The sequence below is a fragment of the Dasypus novemcinctus genome, chromosome 29 (assembly GCF_030445035.2).
Source record: "Dasypus novemcinctus isolate mDasNov1 chromosome 29, mDasNov1.1.hap2, whole genome shotgun sequence".
In the NCBI taxonomy this organism is placed as follows: domain Eukaryota; kingdom Metazoa; phylum Chordata; class Mammalia; order Cingulata; family Dasypodidae; genus Dasypus; species Dasypus novemcinctus.
In genome coordinates, this window is record NC_080701.1 from 26,634,094 (window position 1) to 26,657,944 (window position 23,851).

At 45.3% G+C, this 23,851-nt stretch overlaps 1 protein-coding gene across 6 annotated transcripts in view; it reads right to left on the reverse strand.

Moving 5' to 3' along the window:
* The window catches only part of SLC20A2 (solute carrier family 20 member 2), a 138,504-nt gene that overhangs the window by 36,108 nt on the left and 78,545 nt on the right, over positions 1 to 23,851 (reverse strand). For all 6 annotated transcript variants that reach the window (XM_004481703.4, XM_058290117.2, XM_058290114.2 and 3 more), the window contains 5 exons: positions 20,574 to 20,690; positions 15,801 to 16,004; positions 13,739 to 14,330; positions 11,385 to 11,570; positions 10,073 to 10,157 (listed from right to left, as the gene is read on the reverse strand). In XM_004481703.4, the coding sequence (XP_004481760.2) occupies positions 10,073 to 10,157; positions 11,385 to 11,570; positions 13,739 to 14,330; positions 15,801 to 16,004; positions 20,574 to 20,690 (1,184 nt within the window). The remainder of the gene's footprint in view (positions 1 to 10,072; positions 10,158 to 11,384; positions 11,571 to 13,738; positions 14,331 to 15,800; positions 16,005 to 20,573; positions 20,691 to 23,851) is intronic.

The following is a 23,851-nucleotide window of genomic DNA, read 5'->3' on the forward strand; positions in this document are numbered from 1 at the left end:
TAGAATAGCAGAACCACAAAACACTGGGGCCGAGACCTTTGAGGGCGTCTGATCCAGTGCCCTCATTTTACGGGGCTCACACGGGGTCATCGCAGAGGGCTGAAGGGCGCGAGGAGGGCCTGAATCACAGGCCTCGGCCTCCAGGCTTGTCTTCTCCACTACCTCAAACTGCCCGGCCGTCTGTACTTCAGGTAATTAAATAAAATGGGATATAAGTAACAAATACTATTGGAGCTGAGCTGTTAATCAGGCCTCACAAAGTGACAATTATAGGTACTTGGGAATCAATGTCAAATCCGATTCAAGGATTTTTCTAAACACTCTCAGTTCATCTTGTGGTTGCTTGAAAATTTATGAAGGAAAAAGCCACTTTTAGTGCCCTAGAAAAGAAAAATCATAAGAAAATGCCGTGCCTGTAACATCTCATGCGTTACCCTGGGGTGTGAATTTAATGCAAAGTGGATTTTGAAGCTCTCCACAAAATAAGCACTGTCTCTACTGACCTCCAAATACTTCAAGTTCCAAATTTACTTACGCTTTCTTCCTTAAAATTTTAAGCTTTGTAATATAATACTAGAGAAATTTTATGTAACCTGCTATCATGTTTATATATTCCTTCCCAGTATTTTTAATAAGTATACCTTATTTGTAAATATAGAGTACATGACTGTTTCCTTCCTCTCTTTAAAAAGTTAACATTTGGGCAGTGGACTTGGCCCAGTGGTTGGGGCGTCCGTCTACCACATGGGAAGTCTGTGGTTCAAACCCCGGGCCTCCCTGACCCGTGTGGAGCTGGCCCATGCGCAGTGCTGATGTGCGCAAGGAGTGCCCTGCCACGCAGGGGTGTCCCCCACATAGGGGAGCCCTATGTGCAGGGAGTGCGCCCTGCAAGGAGAGTTGCCCCACGAATAAAGCGCAGCCTGCCCAGGAATGGAGCCGTGCACACGGGAGCTAATGCAGCAAGATGATGCAATAAAAAAGAGACAACAGATTCCCGGTGCCGCTGACAAGAATACAAATGGACACAGAAGAACACAGAGCGAATGGACACACAGAACAGACAATGCAGGCAGGGGGGAAAGGACAGAGAAATTTTAAAAAAGTAAATAAAAAATAAAAATAAAAAGTTAACATGGTAATTATCTTTCCATAGTGCTACACAGCCTTTATGATTATCATGTAAAATGGTACAGCCTTTCACTGTATCTACTTTAATTTACTTAGATTTCCAATTTGCTTTCAACTTTCCCCTATTAGAAATAGTTCTGTGATTAAGATATGCATTCATCTAACTTGTGTTTAGGTTTTAAAAAATATTTCCTGAAATGGATTATTAGTTAAAGCGGGGCTTTTAAAAAACATCTTGAAATAATTTCAAACTTTAGATAAAAGATGCAAAAGAACTCCCACATACTCTTTATCTAAGTTCACCAATGTTTAAATTTGCCGCAATCTATGAAGAGACATTTAAGACCATGCAAATATCCTGCTTCTCATCAAATCTGCCCCCAACCCTGATTTAAAATCCGATCTCGATTATGATGGTTGCAAAATGGTTATTTACCAACCCTGCTCCCATTTAGCAGATGGAACTCTACTTTGAGAACGGTCAGTCCTCTCCTCTCCCCACACTAGGCATCTACGGGCTCTTAATAAATACTGCCAGAGAGCGTCAGGAACAGTTGTAAATGTACAACGTCATCTGCAATCTGTGCATTTCAGCACAACCTAACAATCATATAAATGGTTGTTTTTCACTAATCAAACAAAAAAAGATGCATCATTGTTGCTTTAATTTGCATATCTTTAAATACTAAGGCTAGCTTTTCACTCCCTCTGCTTTTTACGTATATAAATTGTCTCTTCATGTATTCTGCCCATTTACATATTGGCCCTTATTAAGTTATGTGCTTTTTATTAATAATGATATTAACTGTCTGTGTTATCTAATATATAGATATCTTATTGACCGAGTGTTTTGCTTTGTTACACTTTCAAGTTTCTAATTTCATGTAATAAAATTTGCTGCACTGTTCTTCTGTGAGTTGTACTGAACTTGACTATTGACAGATATTTCATTCTAAAATTTCTACGGTTTTTGATTTATTTAAGTCATCCAGATATGTGTTCCTATCTTTTGAGAGCTGTGGGTGTAATTTCGCTTTTTAGGCTGAGAGCTAACCAACATCATGCACTGATTAAATGTCCCCTTCCTCAAACTAGGGGCCCACATTCAACAGGCCCCTCTCGTGCTCTCTACTCCGTTCATTACCAGGACTCTTGATGCTGAAAACATATTTTACATCAGGTAAGCCTCGTCCCTCTTCATGACTTCTCTTTTTAGATCCTTTTATATTCTTGGTAATTTCTTCTGCCAAAATAACTTTAGTCTTATTTTGTAAAGTTCCAAAAAAAATTCAGCTGGTGTTGTATGTGGGGAGAACTGACATCTTTACAAAAGTCAGTTATCCCACCAAGGACACAGTATTTCTCATAATATATTCAGGTCTTCTTTTACACCTCAGAGCAATGACTTGTATCTTTTTCATATATTACTCACATTTCCTTCTTTTTTTAAAAAAATTATTGCTCCTTCCCCTTGTTGTCTGCTTGTCTGCTCTGTGTTTGTTCATTGTGTGCTCTCTGTATCTGCTCATCTTATTTTTAGGAGGCACTGGGAACTGGACCTAGGACCTCCCAAGTGGGAGGAGGTGCCCAATTGCTTAAGCCATCTCTGTTTCTTGCTTGTTGTGTCTCTCATTGTGCTTCCTCTTTGTGTTTCCTCGTTGCGACATCTTGTCTCATCATCTCCTTCTGTCATCTTGTTGCATCAGCTCGCCACACTAGCCCATTGTGTCAGCTGTCTTGCTCATCTGCTTTTAGGAGGCACCGGGAACTGAACCTGAGACCTCCCCCAGGGCAAGTAGGAGCCCAATTGCTTGAGCCACATCTGCTTCCCACTCACATTTCTTATTAGGATTATTCTGAAGTATCTTATTTTTGATGCAAGTATGGAAGGTGTTCCTTTTCTCCATTATATTTTCTGACTGGCTGTTACTGACAAACAAGTAAGCTCTAGATTTTTGTATTTTTATCTTGGATTTGGTCATTTTTACTGAACTCAAATTGTGTTTTAGAAGTGCTGAATTTTACCAAATGTCTTTCTGGCATGTATTTCAAGAAAGGACCATATGTCTTTTTTTTTAAAGATTTTACTTATTTCCCCCTCCCCTGCCCTGCTGTTTCTGCTGTGTCCATTCGCTGTGTGAATTTCTGTATCTATTTCTCTTTTTTTTTGTCTTCTCATCTTTCTCCTCTAGGATTCAGAGGGTTTGGGACCTCTGATGTGAAGAGAGGTTCCTGTCAACTGTGCCACCTCAGGTCCTGGTCTCTACTGCGCTTCGCTTTGACTCTCCCCTTCGTCTCTTTTGATGCGCCATCTTGCTGTGTGACTCACTTGCGTGGGCACTGGCTTACCATGCAGGCACTCATGTGGGCACTTGGCTTACCACGTCAGCACTTGCCTCAACGCGTGGGCATTGGCTCGCCATGCAGGCATGCTTTCTCTTCTTCTTTTTCACCAGGAGGTCCCAAGGACCAAACCTGGGTCCTCTCATATGATAGGGGGAGGCCTTATCATTTAAGCCACATCCGCTTCTCCCATATGCCTTTAAAAAAAAAAAATTTATTTATACCACACCCCCTGCTCCCATTGTTTGTCTTCTGTGTCCATTCACTGTGTGTTCTTCTGTGTCTGCCTATATTCTCGTTTGGCGGCTCCTGGAATCGATCCTGGGACCTTCCAGAGTGGGAGAGAGGCGATCATTCTCTTGTGCCACCTCAGCACCCTGTTCTGCTAGGTCTCTTATTGCCTCTCCTCTGTGTCTCTTTTTGTTGCTTCATCTTTCTGTGCCAGCTCTCCACATGGGCCAGCACTCCTGCATGGGGTGGGACTCCATGTGGGCCAGCTCACCTTCATCAGGGGGCCCTGGGCATCAAACCCTGGACCTTCTATAGTAGACAGGAGCCCAACTGCTTGAGCAACATCCGCTTTCCCCATATGGCTTTTTAAAGAAGGGACTGATATGGCATATTATATTGAAGATGTCTGTACATCCTTCCTGGGACTCATTCAATACATATTTACTGAGCACCTATGATGGGCCATGAGTAGGCCTTGGTGGTGGGTGACAAATCCTGCCCTGTTCTCAGAGCTGACTTTCTGGTAATGTACAAAATTACCAGGCTTGGTCCTGCCAAATTATTCTTTTATAACATTGTTGATGTCTTTATTAGCATCTGACTTATGGGTTTATATCAATAGTCACCTGAACCATAGCTTTTATTATTGTAATACTGTAAACCATAGCTTTTATTATTGTAATACTGTAAACTGGGTATTCAGTGTATGCTTTATAGAACAAATGGAGAGTTCCCAGGCTTTTATTTGCTTCTACATTGTGGAAAAGTTGATCTAGTATGAGAAGTATCTGTTTTGTTTTGTTTTTAGTCAAAAAGATTGACCATCTAAGAACAGGAACCAGCAGTGCCTGCCTCCTTTTTGCTTTTTTAGGAGAGAAGAATTGTTTTGGAGAACTTCTTCAATTTCTTATTACTCACTACTTCTTGTGTCAATATTAAGGATAATTTGTAGAAAATAATTCATTTCACAGAGGTTTTCAAATCCTTAGTACATAGCTGCCTAGTTTCATTTATAATTTTTAAAAAATTTCTTCTACATTTATTGTCTTTCTCATTTTTAACTCAATTCCCTCTCCCTTTTTCCTTGATGTGATTTGATATTATTTGATTAGCAACTCCTTTCCTTTCTCCTTCCCCTTTACTATTGCTTTTTTAAAATAATCTATTTTGCTTTTATACTTAATATATATCCTTCTTCCTGTTTCTCAAAATTTTTATTGTATAATTTTTATAAAATCCTAATTTGAATATCTGGTTTTTAAAATTTTTCTTACTGAGCCATTAAAACATTTAGAGTTCTTTTTTTTTTTTTTAAAGATTTATTATTTTTATTTATTTAATTACCCTCCCCTCCCCCGGTTGTCTGTTTTCTCTGTGTTTTTGCTGCGTCTTGTTTCTTTGTCCGCTTCTGTTGTTGACAGCGGCACGGGAAGTGTGGGCGGCGCCATTCCTCGGCAGGCTGCTCCCTCCTTCGCGCTGGGCGGCTCTCATGGGTGCACTCCTTGCGCGTGGGGCTCCCCTACGTGGGGGACACCCCTGTGTGGCAGGGCACTCCTTGCGCGCATCAGCACTGCATGTGGGCCAGCTCCACACGGGTCAAGGAGGCTCGGGGCTTGAATCCGCGGACCTCCCATGTGGTAGATGGACGCCCTAACCACTGGGCCAAAGTCCGTTTCCCATTTAGAGTTCTTAATCTTCACCTGAGCATAATTTTTACTTCCATAGGTCTTTCTATGTATACATATACAAACACACATCTCACTTTTATTTTCTGAGAAAGCATCTACTGTATTTTTAAAACCTCTTTGAGTCAACTGTTACTTAAAAGAGCACTAAAAAGTGTCCAAGGGGATACTTTTAAACTTTAACATATAAACAATTTCTAGTTTAATTTCATTGTGATTAGAGATTGTGATGAGCACAACCTCTCTTTTTCAAGTTTTGTAGAGATTTTTATCATGGCATTCTGAATTTATGATCGTTTTTTATAAATGTTTCATGATACTTAAAGTAGGGTATAGAATTTGGTACATATTTCTTAATTATACTGCTCTAAATATATTGCTCAAATCTTTATTATTCCTAAGTATTTTTGTCTACTTCATTTGCCCTAGGCTTAGACAGTAATTTCTGAGTTCCAGCAGCTTTAGTTTTACATATTATTATTTGGATTATTAAGGATCGTAGTATTACATCTTTTCTTTGCTGTGTTCTAACTTCCCTTTTAATAAATTATGTTTCCAGCTTAAGGCCATCTTCTGGCACAAAGGGCAACAGATTTATTGAGAGGTAGGGGATTCAGACAGCAAGAACTACAAAAATAAATTAGAAAATTATAGTCCTAATTTTTAAAATCAGTAGTGTTTCCTATACATATTGTTCCAAATTCAGAGGCTAGTTGGATAGTCATCTACATCATCAAAGGAGACTGACAGCGTGGGTAATTTACAAAAGATGATAATTCCAAATTACCCCAATACGGAATCAAAACGTGTGGCTAACACCACACTCGACTTCTGTTCAAGAGCTCACAAACGAGTGTTTGTATTTGGTAGTGGTCACTGTGCTTTACATGTGAGAATAAAGACCAAGTTGATTAAAAATCCCAGTTAACAGTTTACTGAAATATGTATTTGTAGACATGATTTTCAAGACTAGTTTTTATGGAAGTCCTAGTTTTTACTAATGAAGGCTTTTGAACTTATCAGTGGTATTATCCCAGGAAAACAGCTAATGAACTGAATCCTCTGATAGAAAATAAAAAAATGTATATAGAAAAAAACAAAAAACAAAAAAAATGTATAAAACGAAGCAGCCATAGAATGCAACCTATAATCAAAGCAGATTCTCTTGCTATCCGTTTATGCCTTCTGAAATTAAATGTGGTTAAGATGATCTTTCTAATTATTCTTTTCCAAAATATGCATTCAAGCTAAGCTTTATGTCACCTAACTTAATGGGGGTTTTATAAATGGCTTAAATAGGATACAATACAACTGAAACTATGCACTTAACTACGTGGCTTCATGATAGAAGGAAGCAAGAATAAATGAATCCCACTTAGATAAATATAAAAACTCACTTTAAACAATACTTCCCATCTTTTCCTCTGCCATTTCCCCAACTTTTGCCTACCTTCTAATGGGGGTGCTCTCAGTAAGAAACTTAACAAAAAATAGATAAGCAGAGAGTGAGCAGAGAGCCGGAAAAATTGAACACAAGGTAATTATTCCCGACAAGCTGAGGGCCTGAGTTCTGATTTTACAGGGACATCAAGACCACTGACTGTTCCCAGCTCCCCAGCTACACAGGGCCGCATTCTTATCGCCAGCCCACATCTCTCATAGTTCATCCCACATGTGCCATTCTGGGACACTGCGCACAGAAGAGATACGTGTCATGGGGGACTGGCAACTGTGCATTCTTCGCACTTCTGTTATTTGCCTTGGATGAGAGTCACTTGCTCTCTGGGCCCCCAGGCTGGGGAGAGCCGGGGCTGTGCATTCCTTTTCCATCACAGAGACAGGCTTCGGGCTTCGTCCAGAAGTCCCTGATCAATGAGACTGGTTGAAATAAACGGACTCCGAGGTGAGCTCTGTCTCAAGCGTATTTTTTTTTTTTAGGAGGACCTTGAATATGGGAAACAGGCGCTCAAACCACTGGGCTATCCACCCCCCCCAAGTGTATTTGACGGTTAACACCCACTGTCGTCCCATGCAAGGAGGCCGATGTCAAGTGCCAACGAGCTGTCCTAATACCCCTCACCAGCAGCTTTATAAAACCTGTTACGCTGTCTGCATAGCTCTCTCTAGAATACCTTATGCCCTTATTCACTAAGATCCTGTATAAATGGAATGTACACCCCTTAGCAGCCCTCCCCCTTTATTATAATATAGATATTGGAGGAAAGACATTTGAAGATAAAATGACATTTGAAGATACAGTTAGGTGAGTAGTAACAACCCGGAAAAAACAAACGTGCCATTTATGCAAGAGATCTTTCAACTGGTGTGAAAGAGCTTGCCTTCACCAGGCTTGTCTGTGTGTTGGGTAAATCATTTAAAAGACTAACCTTTATTTAAAAGCAGCCCCCAGGATGACTTATGCCTATAGGAAAGGGAAAAGCCTGCTTCTTTGAGAAGGAATACGTTGAACAACACGCTCTCTGCTCCCGCACGTCACGGTGCGCTCAGGTCCACGTCAATAAGGGGGGGTGGATGATCACTTTTCACTCTGTGTGGTCTGCATTGTTTGAAATCTTTCAAGTGAAAAGATGGCGACTTTTCACTCTGTGCAGTTTGCATTTAAAATCTTTCAAGTATTGTTTGAAATGCTTCCTTCATAATCTTTCAACAAATGAAATTTGAAAAGTAAGAATCGATGGCCTGCAGGTGTGCGCCTCCTTTTCTCCTTCCTGCCTCCTCTGTGCTGGAAGGCAGGCCACTCAGCCCTTCAGAGTAGGCCCTGGGCCCTCAGGCCGAGGCTGGCACCTCAGTTCAGCCTCCTGGGCGAGGCGCCACGCCTTCCTGTGCCTCCGTTTCCTCGTCTGTGACGCTGAGGTAGTGTTAGTGCCCACCCTCAGAAGGTTCTGGGAGGGGCGAATGAGTGGGTCGGGGTGCGCTAAGCCCCAGTGCGCAGCAGAGCCACAGGCGCCCGACGCCTCAGCTGCGGCTGCTCGCCAGGCCTGTCGTTAGATGGCCAGCGGGCAGCAGGGCAGGAGGGGAGGCTTCAGTTCTGCTTTGATCGCTTAGTTGAATGGCCCTGGGAAAGTGACCTAACTCTGGAAGCCTCAGTTTTCACATCTGTAAATTGGGAGTGACAGTGCCAATTTCACGGGGTCTCTGTGGGCATTAAATGATGCATTTACGTATAAAGTAGTACGCCCAGTGCCTGGCACGCTGCATGGACTCAGGTAAGTGCTGGTGGTTTTTGTCATGGTTCTTTGTGGAAATCAAGGTTCTCCTATATGTTGTAGCAAAAAAGGCAACAACAATGAGCAAAATTCCCTTTCCCAGTGAGCTGATTCTTCACGCCCAGAGCCCCATAAATGCTGCCTGACCTCAGGAGTTAAAGCACTAAGCCTTCAGCACTTGGCAGGGATTAGTTTATAAATACTTCAGCTGGAGTTTTAAACTCTCGGCCCCTGCCCAAGGCCTTGTCTGTGTTGGTCGCTGCTCTGTGGTGCCCAGGTTACAAACAAGTTCTTCTTGGTTAACACGAATGAATAAACCTGGGAAAAGTCTGGAGAAGGCTTCTGCTTTGCTGAGGTTGGCGAGATCGTGAGAGAGGTGGCTCACTGAGGTTATTTGGGAATCACCTCCAAACACTGAGCAGATCTGGATTAAAAGACCTGGTTTTACCATGTGGAGCTGGCCCATGCAGTGCTGATGCGCGCAAGGAGTGCCCTGCCACGCAGGGGTGTCCCCCGCGTGGGGGAGCCCCACGCGCAAGGAGTGCGCCCGTGAGGAGAGCCGCCCAGCGTGAAAGAAAGTGCAGCCTGCCCAGGAGTGGCGCTGTACACATGGAGAGCTGACACAACAAGATGGCGCAACAAAAAGAAACACAGATTCCTGTGCTGCTGACAACAGAAGAGGACAAAGACAATGCAGCAAATAGACACAGAGAACAGACAACCGGCGGGGGGGAGGGGAGAGAAATTTAAAAAAAGACCTGGTTTTAGTCCTCGCTCAGCTCTAGGTGACTGGGCCAGAATGACATCAGCAGAACAAGAAGTTGCTGCATGATGGCAGCAACTCCCAGAAGGCTTTGCTGGGGACTCGGGCCCACCTCCTCCTCCCCCTTCAGGGTCCCTCACGGCTCCAACACCCCTCCTTTGGGACGAGGCACGCTCCCTCGACAGTGCTAAGTTTTGGGCCGCGTGGCTCTGAGTAATAGCGGGGTTACCCCTCGCCTGGAATTTAGTCTCTATAGTCCCTTCGAACATCACGTAAGAAAAAAAAACAAAACCCGAAACAACCGTTTCTCACAGTTCCATCGGGATGATTTCTGTTTCTCTGCATTTCCACTGTCACCTCCCAGTCCCTTGCAGTGGGTGGACCTGACGGCAGGCCCCCGGGTGAGCCTGCGTGTATGGCTGGCGCACACACACAGCAGAATCCACTGTGGAAACGAGAGAGAAACAGGACAGACGGAGAGGGCGAAGCAGACGCTCAAGGAGGCGAGCCCATGCCGTGCGTGCCCTGAGAAAGCAGTGTCCACACCGCGGCCGGAGTCGGCGTGGAGCGGCAGGACGGCCTGAGCAGAGCGCCGTCCAGCAGCCCTGGCTAACCCTGAGGTGGATTTTCTCTCACCGGCGGCCACAAGCGACGGTGCTAAGCCAGCTTTCCTCAGAGGCGCCGGTGCTGCCTACCTTGCAGTGTGTGGTGCTGACAGGAAGCCCGATGTTGGAGGCGATCACCACCGTGAACGCTGAGGCCAGTTCGATGGTGAAGCCGCTGTGGGGGAGAGAGGACACACGTCAGGGGCTTGGTCTCGGCCCCTGCTGACACCCGCGGGGGCCGAGGCCTCACCAGAACAGTCTTTGGGTCGATTGTTGACGGCTGACTGGGCCAGAACGACATGAACCCACAAGAAACGCTACATGATGACAATAATTCACTCTAAGACTTTGCATTATGTTGTTTACAGACCCAAATAGACTTGCTTTTCTGGCATGTTTTTTAAAAAAACCACACACATATAGCAATGGGGTCAGAAACTCCTGCTGTGTAAAAAAAATGGAGATATTTAAATGGTAAATTAATAATTTCTATGTGGACCATTGACTATGGGGTGCAGTGATGCTCAGCGATGTACTTACCAGGTGCAATGGATGTGTCACGATGATGGGAAAGAGTGTTGCTGTGGGGGGAGTGGGGGTGGGGGCGGTGGGGTTGAATGGGACCGCATATTTTTTGAATGTAATTTTTAAAAATAAATAATTAAAAAAATAATTTCTAAAGTAGTGTGAGAAAAACTATGCTCTCACTTTAAAATTGTGCACTTCCAACAAAAAAGCCAATTTTTCTCTGATAATTTTTTCTTCAAATCAATATTCTTAAAGAATCTTTTATTAAACTGAATTTCTAGGGGGAAAATAAAATTAGAAAGGAAAAGGGCAGCTCCAAAATGAGAAAGAAAAGATTTCATATGATAGATGGTTCCAAGTTTTAGCTGCATTTTGAAAGTTTGCTGGTAAGTTTACTTAACCCGAGTGTTAAAAATAGTGGCAGCTGATACCCAAGAGAATGACTGTCCACACGAACCCGGCAGGGAGCTTCCGAGCCGCCCGGCTGGCAGGCACGCCCCCCCCCCCCCCGGGCGGTGGGGGCGGGGCGGAGGGCAGGCCGGGTCTGGCGGGGGCTTCCCTGGAGCAGGTGGGGCTGGAGGGGCTGGAGAACTGGCGGGAAGTGGGGTCTGCGTCTCCCCCTTGCTGGCTTCCTGGCCCGACACTGGGAGCCACCCAACATGGAGGGTCTCCTTCCTTCTCCCGCCTTCTGTCCCCTGCCGCCTTCCTCCTCTCTGTGCCCCTATGGACGGGGGGCCAGAGGGGCATGGGGGGTGACGGCCGGCGGGTGAGGCGAAGCGGGGGGTGGCGTTCTTGCGCCCTGCCTGCCCCTCTCCCGGCGGCCACCGCCAGGGCCGAGGGTGCGCGGAGGCGGCGGGGGGGAGGGCCCGCTCACCTGGACGGAGTGATGGGCGTCAGGTCTTTCCCCATGGTCTGGATCACTCTTCTCCCCCAAATCCAGAGCCCGGTGCAGATCCCGACTCCCCCGTAGAAGAGCAGCCACACAGGCGTCGCCGCTTCCTGCATCACTCCGCCTTGTTCGTAAATGAGCCACAGAGCCACCAGGGGCCCGATGGCGTTACTGGGGAGGAAGGAAGGAAGGACAGTGAACTGTGCGCACGTGGCACCTCGCCCGGCATGCGGTGGCATCTCAGTCTGGAGGAGAGCCCATCGTACTGTGTTTGTGCCTTGCCTACCTAATCAGGTGACGAGATGATTTAATAATTTTTTAAAAAGTACAGGAAAAAACATGACAAGAAATGGACACAAAGAGCTCCTCGCTCTTCTTTCCGTTCTCACTGCCATTCCTACGACTGCTCCTGATACTAGCGACCACTGGGGACGGGCCTGCAGGACCCCTGCTTTGGGTCACTAATTCTCCCACCCACCCACAGGCCAGTGACATGGCACCTGCCCGAGGCTCGTGGGAGGCAGAACCGGGCCGGGTCAGCGCTGACTCGCGCCGGGGCGCGCCACACAGGCCCTCGCGGCCGCGCGGGGCAGGACGCCATGGAGAGCCGGCCCCCGGCTGCTGCTCCCGCTCTGTGAGCCAGGGTCGCACACCCCGTCACGAGGACGCCCCCCAGCTCAGAGGGCCACCTGGAGGATGAAGGTGAGCGAGTGACGGGACGGGGCCGAGGCCCGGCACAGGGGTGACAGCCACCTGCTGAGGAGACAGAAGCCCCCTCCTCACTCAGATCATCATCGCTAGACCAGGCGGCCTCACCCTCTTGTGGCCCACGGACCCCTCTGCCGGCCTGGTGAAAACCACAGACCCCTCGCTCAGTCCACACTATCCTGGGTATTATTTCATAAACACCACGCCTGCACCACTCGTCTCCCCAAGAATCGTGCTTTTTTGAATTTCAGTTCAAGCTCACGGACCCCTGGTTGAGAACCCCTGCTCTAGAACTTTGCCTTCATCAGACCACATGCCTGCTCAGAAGCTTCAGGGCCAGCCCCGGCTGGAAGCGGCTGCCCTAAGCTCGGCTCGCTGCCGCAGTTCGGCCTCGGCTTCTCTGGCCCTGAAGTGCGGCTTTGGTTGGTCTGCTCCTCTCGCGGGTGTGTTTTTCCTTATCCCCCTGCTGGCGTTTGAACTCCTGAAGGACAGGGACCCAGTTCCTAACACGTCTGCCAGTGCCAGGCTATCAAGAAATAATTACTGATGAGGAGGTGGAGGAAAGGGAGGTGGTGGTGTGGGGGGGAGACGGGCCATATTGAAGGGCAGAACACAACACCATGGAGACACTCCTGGGACGGTGAGTGCGGAAGAAGTCTGTATGGCCTGGGGGCAAGGCTTCTTTTGAAAAAGAACCAGGCGGGTGAGTGTCTGGAAACCTACTGCTGCAAAATGGAGAGCCACATGGCTTGACAAGAGAAAGGTCGACGAAGCGCGTTTCCCCTGCTTTAGAAAGCAGCGTTAGCCCTGCTTGATGATACTACTAGTTACAGGGGAAATGCGGTGATCCTGTGCAGTTCACTCAGCCCCACTTTACAGGTGGGAAGGGGAGGCTTGGGAAAATCAAGGAACTGGGAGCCCAGAGGCACCTCAGACCTAGGACGTCCAAACCTGAGCATCTGGCACGCCGGCCCTTGCGCAGCTGTCCTTCCTAACAAATGGCAGCTCCGTCCTTAGATTGCTTGGACCCCAGTGGCTGGACTCGCCTGATGCCTTTTTCTCCTGCACTCCATATCCAATCTGTCACCACACGCTAGTAGCTCTCCCTTCACAGTACGCCCAGAACCGACTCCGCTGTCACCGCCCAGGCGCACAGCACCATTCCCTCCCTCGTCCGGCAGCGACCTCCTGGCTGATCTCTCGTGTGCCCCTGGCCCGTGCTTCCCTCCCGTCTCTTCCCAGCAAGGCCGTGGGGCTTCCCTCTCGGATGTCTCCAGCCCGTCACCTCCAGGTCTGTTCTGCGCCTCTGGCCTCTCTGGCCCTGCTGTGACCCTTGCTGCCCGCCACGGCCTTCTTGCTGTTCTGGAAAACACCAGGCACGCGCCTGTCTGAGGCCTGTGCAGCTGCTGTTCCCTCTTCCGGGAATGCCCTTCCCGAGCCGTCTTCCTAGAGCTGCCACCCCCAGTGCCCCACGTTCCAGGGCCCGGCCCCTCTGCACTCACCGCCGTCTCCTCATTTGTCTGCTGTCTCCCCCGGCCCCCCCAATGCGAATGTGCCCCCTAAGCCTGCCCTGCTGTCCCTCGGCCCCCCAGGACGATCAGGCTGTGCTGCTGCCGCGCGGGCGCGTTTACCTCACGTCGTTGCCGCCGTGCGCGAAGGACCCAAAGCAGGCGGTCAGGACCTGCAGGAAGTGGAAGAGGAGGTGGACCTCAGCCGTGTCCTTCTCCTCCTTCTCCTCGTCCACGGGCTCCTCGCGCGGCGGGTCGGGCTCGCTCAGCGCGGAGGCCAGCTTCATCTCCACGCCGCCCTCCTCCGCCTCGATCTCGGCCTCAGCCACCGCGTTGCAGTAGCTCGAGTAGCTGTCGTAGCGGAGCCTCTTTTTGGAGTAGGCCACCGTGTCCCCCACCAGCTTCTCGCTGTCCTCGGGCGCAGACGCGGCGTCGGCGGCCTTGAAGGTGGCGTGCACCGGCATCCCGCAGATGGCCGCCGTGTAGCACGTGTAGCTGTTGTTGCGCCGCAGCAGCCGGTAGCTGTTGTCCGCGCCCGGCCGCTCCTCAGGGCCCCGGTCGATGTGGATTTTGTGCAGCAGGTCTTTGTAGAGCCCCGAGTCTTTGTGAACGGTGTGGTACACGTGGCCGTCGCTCCTCGTGTGGCCGTCGAAGCCGAACGTGCCGTTGGAGACGGGCGACTTGGCCGAGCCGTGAGTCATGGACAGCGCCCTTCCTGAAAAGGGTTTGAGGAGAAGGTCTTATTTTCTAGCCTTGGGGTATAAGTTGTGTCTGGAAGGGAAATATGTCCCGGTGTTTCTGAAAGGGTGGATTACAGGCGATTTTAATTTTTTTCTATATACTTGTATTTCGTCAATTGACTAAAAAGGACATGCAAAATGGTTAAAATTTTTAAAAAAGATACTTGGAAGCATACAACAAAAGGGAAAAAACATTAATAATGCAGCATTTTTAAAAGGTTGTTATTTAAAGTTCTCCTAAAAAGTGTCTTCCAGAAAATTACCATCCCTGTTTCTAGATACCAGTAACAGGAGAATCCTTACAAGGAACTTATTCTAGAAAACGAGGGACAAATATCCAGTTCAGGTGAGGTCGATATTCTAGATGCTTCTTTTTTAAAGATTTATTTTATTTTTTTACTTATTTCTCTCCCCTTTCTGCCCCCTCCCCCAGTTGTCTGCTCTCTGTGTCCATTCTCTGTGTGTTCTTCTGTGACCGCTTCTATCCTTATCAGCGGCACCCGGAATCTGTGTTGCTTTTTGTTGTGTCATCTTGTGTCAGCTCTCCGTGTGGGCAGCGCCATTTCTGGGCAGGCTGCACTTTCACGCTGGGCGGCTCTCCTTACAGGGTGCACTCCTTGCGTGTGGGGCTCCCGTACGCAGGGGACACCCCTGTGTGGCACGGCACTCCTTGCGTGCGTCAGCACTGTGCGTGGGCCAGCTCATCACAAAGATCAGGAGGTTCTAGTTTTGAACCCTGGACATCCCATGTGGTAGGCGGATGCCCTATCCATTGGGCCAACTCCGCTTCCCTCTAGGTGCTTCTTAAATAGCCAATTATGATTGTCCAAAGACAGTATCTGTCATTATCATTGGGGCAAAATTAATTTGCTTTCTTTGGGCCATGAGATGGCACTTGTGGAAAGCTGGTGCCAGGGCCCGCTCGTGGGAGGTGAGAACCACGGGCCGACCGGGGCAGAGGCTGAGGTCTGCCCAAGACTTTACAAATGCTACGGGACAAAAGGACACCACAAGGACGGTCTCGACTATTTCTAAGGCTTCTGTGGTTCTCGGGTGGGGACGATCTCCTTTTTTCCAATTTTGGTTTTCTCTTTGTGTCTTCCATGAGGAAGGCACCGTTAGGAAGCTGAGAAAACCAGTCTTCAGCCTTAGGTAACCCCTGCGGCACGTAAGATAGGCAGCGTGGCTGTGTCCGCGCTGTCACACACAGTGTACCGGCCCGCGGCGCCTCTGACAAGACTATAAATACCTCCTGGAAGGAAACCGCAGCAGGACAGCAGCCAGATCTCCTGACTGGGCCAGGAGCCCGGAGGGCTTTGTAGCCTCTGGGTTTTCTCTGAACCCGAGGTTGGGGGAAACTTCTGAGCATTAAAACCCGACGGCCCACAGGGACCCAGGCGCCCCCGGGTGCCGCCACATGAGGCCGAGCCCTGCCGGCAGCCTACCATAGGAGGCCCGGGGGTGGCTTCCTGCTGACGGGCCTTCTGGAGCGCCAGAGGTTTCCCCGGCTGACGCTGTGAGCGGGACCGTGCTGTCGTCGTCAGCCTTGGCACCCGGGAGCTCCTTGAACACGGGGGACTCCGCTTCCTGAACTTTGTTGAGGCTTTCATCCGACACCCGCGATAAAGCACCTTCCTTCTGTAATTTGCCTAGAGAAAATATAGACGTAAATGAAAACTTTGGAAGAGAATTATTAAAAATGAATACATACGTTAATACTTTAGTATTTATTTTAGACCCCTCCCCAGTAAATTATATCTAGATAGGGAAAATAATATGGCCAGTTTAATCAATTACCTGGATAACTCGAGTTGGAAGATTCGGCTATTGAGAAGATGGGGGCTGAGGGCCTGAGTTATCTCACCCAAATACAAGCAAAAAGAGGGGGTCAGATTAGGTCACCCCGGTCCTTTCCAGGGCTAACATTCTGTCATTCTAGAACCATCTAAACTGGTCTTCAATTTCCTTAAACTGGGGAAGGGTGGTATATGGGATGCTCTTATATTTTTTAATGTAACATTTTTTGTGATCTATGTATCTTCAGAAAAAAAAAACCACTTGAAAATTTCCTTAAACTATCCTCATAATTACTGAAATATTTATATTATTATGCATGTTTGATTTTCTTCTGTTCAATACATATGACCTCAGATTTTTTCAGGTCACCAAATCTTAGGAAAAAAGTAAATCCTTTTCCTCAAATGGAACAGGGAAATCCTATTCACTTTTTAAAAAAGGGTGTGGGTTTTTTTTTTTTGGTTGTTTTGTTTTCTGTTCCTTAGGAGGTACCAGGGATTGAACCCGGAACCTTGTATATGGGAAACAGGCATTCAACTGCTGAGCTACACCCAGTCCTCCCCATTTGCTTTTTAAAACCCCTTACTTTCAAAAGAAACAAGGAGTTTTAAAAGCTATTTTTTTAAAATTTAGATTTGACTAAAGAGAAGCATTCTCTTTAGTCATATCTAAATTATCCTGCTGCATGCAAACTATTCTGAACAGATTTCTAATCTCTCACCTACAGAACTGAATTGTAAATATATTTCTCAGTTTCTCTGCTGGATACACTTTCTGTATCTTTTTCATTATCCATGTCACATAATCTCTATCTCTATCTATTTAGTCAGATATACAATCTTTAAAAAACTAAATTTCTATTATGTACTAGAGAGAACACAAAACAAATGTCCATAAAGGTCTCTGACAAGTTGCTTACAATCCAGACAAGAGAAGATAATTTTAACCATAAGTTATATATGATATACAACAATAACAGTAACTGTTAACACTTATTTAAGACAGGTATTTTTATTTTCTCCATGTTATCAGTGAGCAAACTAAGGCTCAGAGAAATTAAATAATTTGTCCAAGGTTCACACAGCTTGGAAATAGCAGACGGGTAAGATTCAAATCCAGGTAGTTTCGCTCTGTAGTTCATGTCTTTCACAATGAGGCTGTACTTCAGAAAACAGCACAAGTCTCTACTGAATTATCAATATATATAGCATTAACAATACATCTCCTGGGAAACCAGAATGGAGAAGGATGTCAAGTTCCTGCTATGACAATACAGTCCAAAGCTGAAAACCAAAGGTTTTGGGATCCATTTTGATATGAAGATTTGGCTATTAAGAAAAGCCTTTAAAAACTGAAGCTTTTAAATATATTTCATCATACAGTTGAATCAGACAAACAGTATGTTTAGGGGTGGCTCATCAGGCTGGAACTTTGTATTAATGTAAGAGCTGATATTTATTCTCAGCATAGAACAGGAAGCAGATATATAAAGAGAGGATAAAGAAAATCCATTATTGATGTGGCTGCACAAGTTTGAAGTTGTATGTATTACTATGGATTTTTAGTTATTAGCTTTCAAATCTGCATGTAATGAAACAGGTTCTATGTGTGTCAATTGTGTGAGCTTTAACACATGTATAAATTCGTGTAACCACTAAAACAATCAGGCTACAGAAGAGTTCCATCATTCCTTTGTAGTTAGAGTCTCTGCCCAACCCTAACTCTTAGCCACCGCTGATCTGCTCTCTGTCCCGGTAGTTTTGCCTTCTCCAAAATGTCATACAAATGAAACCATTTACATGTAGGCAATTTTTGGAGACTGGCTTCTTTTACTCAGCAAAATGCCTTTGCGATTCATCCATGCTGTTACATGTATCAACATTTCCTTTCTTTTTTATGGCTGAGTAGTATTCCCCTGCTTTTACAATAGTTTGTTTATCCACTGACTCAATGAAGGACATTTGGGTTTCCCTAGCTTTTGGTGATTACAGCAGCTCTACTGCTGCTATAAACATTCACATATAGGTTATTGTGTGAATTTAAGTTTTTGTTTTTCTACAGTAAATATCTAGGAGTGAGATGGCTGGGCAATATTAGAAGTCTATATTTAACCTTGTAAGAAACTTGTATATTTAACCTTGTAAGAAGACAAACTGTCTTCCAGAGTTGCTATAACATTTTGCATCTCCACCAGCCAATGTATGATAGTTCCAGCTGCTCTGCAACCCTTGCCAATACTTGGCATTGTCAGGGTGTTTTTTGGTTTGTTTGTTTTAGCCCTTAAAGTAGGTATATAGTGATATCTCATTGGGATTTTATTTGCATTTCTCTGATGGCTGGTGACATTGAGCATCATTACATGGGTTTGTCATCAGTATATCTTTTTTGATGAAGTATCTGTTCAGATCTTTTGCCTATTTTTAAAATTGGGTTGTTTGTTTTCTTACTGCCGAGTTTTTTTTAAATGTCTTTATATATTCTGGATACAAGTCCTTCATCAGATATATGATTTGCAGACATTTTCTCCCTGCCTGTAACTTGCCCTCTTTCCATTCTCTTAGTAGTGTTTCTCACAGAGCAAAAGTTTTAAATATTGATGAAGACAAATTTGTCCATTTTTTTTCTTTTATAGATCATGTTTTTGTTATCCTACCTAAGAATATTTTGCTTAACCCAAGGTCATGAAAATGTTGAAAGTTTTCTGTTTAAGGTTTTTCATTTTATTTTGAGATCTACAAGGTATTCTGGGTTGATTTTTGATAAGAGATAAGGGTTAGGTCAAGGTTCTTTTTGGGGGTGGTGGTGGTACTTTTAGACATCCAACTGTTCCAACACTATTTGTTGAAAAGACTATCTTTCTCCAGTGAATTGCGTTTGTACTTTTTCAAAAATCAACTGGCCATATTTATGTTGGTCTATTTCTGAAATCTATTCTGATTTCATTGATATATCTTTGATGACACCACACAGCCAGGTAGCTTTATATTAAGTCCTAAAATTAGGTACTATGAGTTCTCCAACTTGATTCTTCCTTTTTAGAATTGTTTTGATTATTCTCGTTCTTTTGTCTTTCCATATAAATATTTTAGCAGCTTATCTAAATCTACAAAATATTCTGCTGGAGTTTTTATTGAAATTATGTTAAATTTATATATCATTTCAGGAAGAACAGACATATTTACTATATTGAATCTTCCAATTCATAAGCATGGCATAGCTCTTCATTTATTTATGTCTTCTTTGAAATATGGATTTTCAAATTAAGATTATAGCCATATTGAAATGTGACTGTAAAGTGCATTCCAAGGCCAAATGTAAGTACTTCCTGTTTTTGAGAGCCTATAAAACATGTGGTTTCCAGGCTTGGAATTTAATTAGGTTGCTGGCACCAGGAAAATAGCTGTGGCTGACTTTCCAAGCCATATTCTTCTTCTTTTTAACAGTCTTGATTGAAGTATAATTTTTATATAATCAAATTCATATACTTGAAGTGTACAGGTCAGTGACCTGAGACAAATGTGTCAACCCTATAGCCGTTATCCCAACTTGAGATACAGCACATTTCCAGGTCCATCAACGTTCCCTTGCGACCATCTGCAATCAATCTCCTCCAATCCACACTGGCCTCAGGGAACCAGAGATATGATTCTACTGCTCTACGTTTTTTTTCCCCTCTTCTGGAATTTTAGAACAATGGAATCAGGCAGTATATGCTCCTGTATTTGGCTCTTTTGCTCAGTCTAACATCTGTGAAACTCATCATGTTGTTGCATTTATCGGTAGTTCATTCTCTTTTTTTTTGCTGAAAAGTCTTCTATTGTATGAACATACCACAATATGGTTATCCATTCACATTGCTTCCAGTTTTTGGTTCTTATGACTAAAGAAAATTATGTGCAAGTGTTTTTTTAAGGAACATATGGTTTCATTCTTCTCAGATAAATACCTACGAGTGGAATTACTGGGTCGTATTCTAAGTCAGTGCTTCATTTTATGAGAAACTTCTTACCTAATTTCCAAAGTATCTGTAGCGTTCAATGTTTCCACCATAGATATATGGAGCCCCATCACTCCACCTCTTCACCCACGCTGGGAATTGCTGGTTCTTTTCACATTTTAGCTATTCTGTGGGTGTGAAGTGACAGTGCCTTGTGGTGTTGATTCGCAGTTCCCTGAAGACTACGCTTTCCATCAGGCTGGTAGAACTATCCATACAACAGGACCTTCTTGCCTACGTGGGTCACCACTTAGCAGGAAAAGGTCTGAGCCAGCAAGTGTGCATGAGCCAAGAGACAGAGGGCGCGGCGCGGGCCCAGTGCACGCTGTGGAGTGGCCCAGGCCTCCTCTTCCCTCCGCTAGCAAGGATACATTTCAGGAGCCAGGGACATTCTCGTAAGTGGGAAGACAAAAAGAGCCCTTACCTGCTATTTTCCTCCTCATCCACGGACACACAAAGAGCCACACAAACAGGGCGAAGAGCAGAGCAACGCCGAAGGAGATGAGCGCTATTGCCCACATGGGGAGCACCAGGCCGAGCACTGCGAAAGGGAGACAAACAGAGGCGCGTTACGGGCACCCGCTGCCAGGTTGAGCCTCGCGGCAACTATTTTCCATTCCCCGAGTCTGAGCCTAATCAACTGGGTTTGGTATTTAATAAAAGCTCCCAACCAAAAGTATGTGCTGTACTTTTGGAAACAGAAAGTTGTGTGCTTAAGGCACATGCCACCTTGTGAAAATGTGCTTCAACTGTGAGTTATTAAAATTTACCAAGTTGGCCACACACAGCATAATCAATTGGAAATAAAACCCTTTATATATTTTCTTAGTATCTAACTTCCCCTGTGGACACACGTGGTTGAGAAATGAGTCTCCCGTCTTCTGTGCTAATAGCCAGACCCCTCCCACGGGTAGCAAGAAGCTGCACAGTTCCACTGACTGCTGCCTCTTTGGATTTCTTGGTAGTCAGCAATTTTGCTTAAAGAGACATGGAGTTCTGATTATATACACAAACCTTTTTAAAAATCGCCCTAGAAAGAAAGGTTTTCTAAAAGGACATTGACCTTCAATCTTCTATGAAGCATCAACTTAGGGAATAACAGCATAGAACGACTCTTCATTCAGGTCAATAATGAACTCTAAAGAGGCAAGGACACCAGTCACGTCCCAGTTTAAGACACCGCGTTTCCACGGCGCTGTGACGTTTCCACGGCGCTGTGACGTCTCCAAAGCCCACCGCTCTGTACGTCTCTGTTACTGGTGGCAACAGGTTCCTTTACACACGTTCACAGGTGTGCAACTTAAATGCACATGCTCAGTGCAAGCACCAAGATAGTTGGCACGGCATCATTTATAATAGCCAACATTGCAAAGCATCATTTTGGAAATATAAAGTAATTACAGCACATAGTCATAAGAATGATACAGATCTACAGGTACTGGCAAGGAAAGAGGCCCGAAACATAGGAAGTAATAAAGGCCAGCTGTAGAGCGTGAGCCAACTCGTGTGTAAAAAAGAAAACAACAACCCCACTTCCACACCCTTGCCATGTGCGTGAATATAGAGAAAACATACTGGGGAGATACTAAACTGCTAACGGTGGTTATCTCTGGGGAGAGAAGGGAAGTTAGAATGGGGTTTTCACTTCATGTACTTCTGGATAACTCTTTAGATACACGATAAGACTGACCCTTTTGTTAAATAATTTAAAACTTTGTAATGGCGTAAACGATTTGCCACTGTGCTCTGAGATTTCAACCCTCTTTAATGGTGAGGGGTTTGTTGTCCTGTCACCCCTTTCACACATCCACCCAGCGCCAAGTCCTCAATCACGGTATTTATTAAACATTAAACATGTGAATGACCGTAGAGCACAGAAGAGAGAGCTAATGGTGAGAATGGGGAGTCGGGACCTGTGACCGTAACAAAAGCTAACTTAGTTGTCAGGGGTCCCTGTGGGATGGACAGGCAGTGATGGGGTGATTCTGCTCCACCCCCAAACTCCAGGCCGTGTCCGAAAGCCGGGGGCAGCACGGCGTCAGGGGGCTGCTGGGGCCACCTCACTGGGCTGCGCCAGGGGCCCCCAGAGTCCTGGCTTCTGCGTCATCGCCTCGGGTCAGTGTTTCAACTATGAGAGAAAGGATCGCCCCAAAGCTGTTTCTTGCCAAACTGAGTGGTAACTGTTAGTGACTCATGTTAAACTGATTAACATCAAAACTAGTCATTGCTATAGCTTCAAAGCTTTCGGTGTTTGACAAGGTCTGTCCTCCGTCCTTGTGGCTCCTGGTGTGGTTGATAATACAATTAATTGTGCTACTTTTGGCTTTATGGTGGTAACTTGATCTAAGAGGAAAAGCCTGGATTATGTGAGGGGCAGAGAATTTAGGTATTAAAAAGAAAAAAAAAGGGGTGACCACTTTTACTACCAGGCCCTGTTTGTTTTCATCCACCCTGAGCAGGGCCCAAAACCACTGCAGAGAAGGGCTGCTTTCTGTGTTCCTTCCAAGCCTTCTCTAAGCTCCCAGTTGGGGTCATGTTGGGTCCTGGAGGATGTCAGGACCAACATTTGAGAAAGAGACTCTGCGGTCAGTTACCAGGCTTTTAATCTTCTGCTTACACAATAAGCCACAGGTTACCGTGCCTTTGCCATCCGTTTGGCCTGGGAAGTGGCCAGAAAACTGTGAAATCAAGGAGGAGGAAAAGAGTGATAGAATCCAAGAAAAGAGGGGAAAGCTGTTGATAATGAGAGAAGGGAGAGGAAGAGAATGGGAAGAAGGCTCTTCTTTCACCAAACTACTTCAGCATTTTGGTCATTTAAAAGAGCTTCCGAAGAATGTAATGCACTGAAAGCCTGCACATAAGAATGCCAACTGACAGTGATTCGTTATACAGTTCCAAACTGTACCAAAGACATAAAACCCAGTTTCATGGATGAAAAATAAACCTGAAAATTCAACATGGGAAAGCACTTAAGTCTATGTACATCCAAGGCAAAACTCTTTCTCCTTCTGAAAATTCATGGTTGACTTACAACAAAATTTTCAACAATAATGCTTTGCATGCAGTTGTCTTCCTCCTGAGGATCTCAAATTGTTTTCAAAGAATGGCACCTTAACAGGGCAATAAAGCATGGGGCATCATTACAATCTGAGTATAGATAAAGTAGGGCACAGCTTGAATTGCCTGAGTTTACCAGCCAAAAACGGCTGCCAGGACCAAGGCTGGGACTCTGACTCCCAGCTCTGGGCTCCAGCCCCTCAACTGCCTTTCATCTCGAGGTCCATTCATTTTTTGAACAGCAAAGAGATGATGAATAGTGATTTAATTCTAACCTCAAGCATCTTTAGAACGCTCTCCCAAATCCATAAAGGATCAGATGAATATGTAAGTGATTCAGGGAAGAAAGAGAACTTTTTATAAAAACCCACAGTTTACAACTATCATTACTGTGTTAAGCTTTGTTTTTCACATACAGCAATCATTAACAGAATCTGTAAAATAAATAAGACAGACAAAACCACTAACACTACAGCCCCTGAGATTCCTTATAGCCACACGTATCACCCCTTCTCTACAATCTTCCTTCTTATAGATTCACTGATCTTATATTTACATTTCAATTTTATATGTAACACATGCTTATTATAAAATATCAATAAAATAAAGATTGTATGCTGTAAAAACATGAAATCTCCTCATCAT